A 4,161-nucleotide genomic window follows, 5' to 3' on the forward strand; every position below is an offset into this window, starting at 1 on the left:
GGGGAGGAGCACCACCCGCCTGGTGAGGTCATGGGAAAGCAGCTCTGGCGCTGACACCTGGGGAAACCCGTTTCCAGGCTGCTTCCCACGCTAGCTTTCCTGGGAACCAGCTAAGCCCCAAGCGGGGAGCCCCAAACCCGCCCCCCCAGTCCAGTTCCCATCACAGTCCCATCTAGTTCAGCCCCCACCTTTCAATCTAGCCTCAGTCCTTTGTTACCCAGCCCGTCTCTATCCAAACTGTCGGGCCTTGAGGGACCAATGTGCTGACCGCTCCAGGAAATGACACAGAGACAGCAGCTTCAGAAACTTAAGGCTTTATTTGCAGATTCCACACTGCCTTATCTTCTAGGCTATGACCTTGGAGAAAGCCCCTTCTTCCTTCGGGCTCCAGCTCCTCCCCCTCCTCTTGCTGGGCCTTACCTCTCACTTCCTGCCCCACTCCTGGCCCAGCCAGTTTGGGCAGTGCTTAGGGAGTCCTGAGACTCAGTTCTTCCCAGGGACCAGCCCCGCCCTCCCTGGCCTTGAGGGTTGAGGACAGCCCAGGTATCAGCCTTGCTCCTCAGCTGCCCCACTTCTCTCTCTCTTCCTCCTTCCAAGCCTATGCCTCTGATCTGCCTCCTCCTTCCCAGCCTGTCTCCAGTCCCAAGGCTCCAAGCCTTCACTTTCTGCTCTCTCTCAACCTCTCACTGACCTGTCTTACCCAATCCATCTTAAACTTCTCTCCAAATCAGGGCCGGACACCTTCCAGCCTCCGAGATGCCCGGCTGTTCCCCAGGCCCTTCCTCACCCGTGTGCCAAGGAGGGGGTGGGGATGACCAGGAGGGGTCCTAATTCAGCCAGGCTGAACTGAGGGCCCATGATAAGAAACTGGGAATTGGATCCCAAACTGCGGGGAAGCAGCTGACACTGTGAGGATCATCCCATGAAAATCAAAGTACTGGGATTTCTCTGTGAGCCTTGACCACAGAAGTCCAAGTCAGAGCCTTCCCTCCTCCAGGCCCTAGGCTCACCCTGGCACATAAGAGTGGGCAGTTAGAGGCCCGCGTCGCCACAGTATTCGGGTGGGAACGGAGTCCATGGGGGTGGCCTGGCCCTGCCAGCAGGGCCCTCAAAGGCCCTGTGCCCCAGGGTCTAGGAGTCTGTGGCCGTTGGCCTACTGATCATTTTGCTGCCACAGCTGTTCAGACAAAGCAGAAGAACTTCTTCCAGCGGCAGCGGGAGAGGGTGCGCACGCCTTTGGCGTTCAGCTTCTTCTCCAGCCGGGCTTTGTGCTCAATAGCACTCAGAATGGCCGAGTCGAACACCTCCTTCAAATTCTTCTGCGTCAAGGCAGAGCACTCCAGGTAGCAGCAGGCCCGGATCTTCTCGGCCAGACCCTGAGCCTGCGGCTGAGGCACGGGGCCTTCCCGGCCCCCCTGGTCCAGCTGAATCAGTACATTGACATCGTCCCTCAGGTCGGCCTGGGTGCCCACCAGCAGCACGGGCGCCTGGGGGTTGTGAGTGCGGATCTCCGGGAGCCATTTCTCTGTGATGTTTTGGAAGGAGCTGGGCTGCACCACGCTGAAGCAGGCCAGGAAGACATCCGTATCCGGGTAGCAGAGGGAGCGAAGGCGATCAAAGTCTTCCTGGGATGGAAAGGCCAGGCCATTAGTAGGATTATTCCCTGCCACAGGACGCGGGAATCCGCTTGTCACCAGAGGTTGGAGACTAACACTCGTAACTAAGGGCCCAAGGCCTTCTCCGTTCCTGATGGATCTGGGGTCCTCCCAGCCTCCAGGCCACCCCCACCCCCACCCCGACCAGCAGAAGCAGAGGCCGCCCCCGACTTCTCACCTGTCCCGCAGTGTCCCAGAGCTCAATGCGCACCGGGGCTCCATCAACCAGGACTTGCACTGCGGGGGAGGGGCAGGGGAAAGTCCGAGTTAGAGCGTCCTGGACGCCACCAGGCCTCAGCAGCGCCACCTCGGGGCCTGCTCCCGCCAGCCTCCCCGTGGGCTTCAGTGCCCTCGCGCCTCAGCGCCGGCCCCGGCCCCGGTCCCCCGGGTGCACAACCCCACCCCCAGCCAGGCGGCCGCCGGGGCCGTTGAACGTACCGGAGAAGGTGTCCAGCGCTGTGGGCCGGTAACGCGCGGGGTACCCATTGCAGGTGTAGCTGACGATGAGGCTGCTCTTGCCCACCGCGCCGTCGCCAACCAGCACGCACTTGATGCCCAGCTCCGGGGACGCGCTGCCCCGCCGCGGGGGTGGGGTCGGGGCCCGGAGCGAGGACGACTCGGCCTCACTTAGCGCCCGCGGGGGCATGGCCCGCTCCGGGGACGGCCGGGGACCAGGCTCCGCTGTGCTCGGCGCGGCAGGTTCCACAGCGCGCCTCTGACTGAACCTACCCAGGCCCGGCCGTCCCGCCAGCCGCTACCCGCGGGTATTTGTGGGGGCCCCGCCCACCTCATCTGCATATCCCTAGAGGCCTCGGACCCCGCCCACCCTCCTGGCCTCCTCCGGGACCTCCCTCCGCAGAGCCGAGCGCCCGGCTGGAGCCATCTCTAACTCAGGGAGGAAGAGAGACAGGCCGAAAACTGACGCTCAGACAGTCACACAGGTAGGAGGACAAAGAATCGCCCAAATGAGGCAGCATCTAGGTATCTTGGCAGAGAAAGACAGCCAGGATTTACTGTTAGAAGGAAGAAGCGAATTGCAGAATACACAATGCTGCCTATTCAAATTAAACCTTTGTTCAAATTAAAACAAAAAACTAGACATGTTTGTACGAGTATAAAAAAGTCTGGATAATAATTTTATTAATTAATGAATTATTTTTTAAAATATAGAGATCTCGAAAAGGCAGAAGATAAACTCAAGGGTGAACACAGCAGGCAGGAATATATGTACCCCTTTCCATGGAAGAGCTTCCTCTAGGCTCAGCCTGAAGGCAGGCTTTAAACACCTTCACTCTGCTCCTCTAAAGGAACTCAGGGTGCTGGAAAAGCTAGCTGGGGGCGATCTTCAAGGACAGTCCTCCAATTGGCTATTTGATAAATCCCCAAAGTTCTCAATATTAGCTTAACCATCATCATAATCAAAAGCACATGGTAATTGCCTGTTTGCTGCTGCCTTTCTGGGCTACCCACTGCCCTTGCCCTAGAAGTTTACAGATAGAGACATGATATCCCAGGTAGCCCTAGGAAGGTCACCAGGAGAGCAAGTGAAGAATAGCCTGATGCTAATTTCATATCTTTATGGCAGCCACAGCAAGTGACACCAGGCCCAGAATCTTTTCTCTGAATTCCAAGCCTGAGCAAAGATCTCAGCCTATATAAAGATTGCTGAAAACACCTCATTCATCAGTTGTTGAAGGGAGAGTGTTGGGAGGCAGATAGGGCAGTGAATATTAAAGAAAAGAGATAACCCTATTTCTCAAACAATTGGTACTATAAAAATCCCTAAGTCCAAATCCCTAAATCTCTTGAAAAAAGTCTCAGGATCCCGGGTTTTTATTTATTTTTATTTTTTTTCCCTCATTGTTGGTCAAAAGTTGAGGACAACTAGAAAGTTGGTGATTTAACCATTAAAAGCTTGACTGTGGGGAAATGGTAAGATCCCCAGTACCCACTTCTGTATCCCACTTCTGCATTCCCTACGTCCGAGTGTCTGGGAATGCTAATAACCCCTAATTATAGCCCCAATGACTTCTCAGACACATCCACATAAGTTTATTCATCGAGCAAGTGAAAGAAGCCTTAAAGTGTTGTCTTGCCATTATATCACCCAGAAGGTCTAGAAGCTAATCTTTTTTTTTAATATACATATTTATTGGAGTATAATTGCTTTAGAATGTTGTGTTAGTTTCTGCTGCACAAACAAGTGAATCAGCTATATTTATACATATATCCCCATATCCCCTACCTCTTGAGCCTCCCTCCCACCGTCCTTATCCCACCCCTCTAGGTCGTCACAAAGCACCAAGCTGATCTCCCTGTGCTGTTAAAAGGCATTCTTTTTGCTCTCCTGGAAAGGGAGGCAAGAATGGGGATTTTAAAAGACCTAGGGACTTCCCTAGTGGCACAGATAAGACTCCGTGCTCCCAATGCAGGGGGCCCGGGTTCCATCCCTGGTCAGGGAACTAGATCTCACACGCATGCTGCAACTAAAAGTTCACATGCCACA

The 4,161-nt window shown here is 55.0% G+C and overlaps 1 protein-coding gene across 1 annotated transcript; it reads right to left on the reverse strand.

The window, feature by feature from the left end:
• Positions 1-298: 298 nt before the first annotated feature.
• Positions 299-2,535, reverse strand: RHOV (ras homolog family member V). The gene is made up of 3 exons (XM_057725275.1): positions 2,094-2,535; positions 1,834-1,892; positions 299-1,625 (listed from the first exon to the last, which is right to left on the reverse strand). The coding sequence occupies exons 1-3, from the start codon at positions 2,299-2,301 to the stop codon at positions 1,182-1,184; spliced, it is 711 nt and encodes a 236-aa protein (XP_057581258.1). The 5' UTR covers positions 2,302-2,535; the 3' UTR covers positions 299-1,181.
• Between the last annotated feature and the right edge of the window lie 1,626 nt (positions 2,536-4,161).

This window comes from Hippopotamus amphibius, chromosome 2 (assembly GCF_030028045.1).
Source record: "Hippopotamus amphibius kiboko isolate mHipAmp2 chromosome 2, mHipAmp2.hap2, whole genome shotgun sequence".
Classification (NCBI taxonomy): domain Eukaryota; kingdom Metazoa; phylum Chordata; class Mammalia; order Artiodactyla; family Hippopotamidae; genus Hippopotamus; species Hippopotamus amphibius.

Bases quoted from the DNA above. Each gene is read 5' to 3' on its own strand.
- RHOV (XM_057725275.1), bottom strand. From the start codon at position 2,301: ATGCCCCCGCGGGCGCTAAGTGAGGCCGAGTCGTCCTCGCTCCGGGCC. The intron at 1,893-2,093 runs GTACGTTCAACG...CCTCCCCCGCAG, and splicing joins AGCGCTGGACACCTTCTCCG to TGCAAGTCCTGGTTGATGGA. The intron at 1,626-1,833 runs GTGAGAAGTCGG...TTTCCATCCCAG, and splicing joins TCTGGGACACTGCGGGACAG to GAAGACTTTGATCGCCTTCG.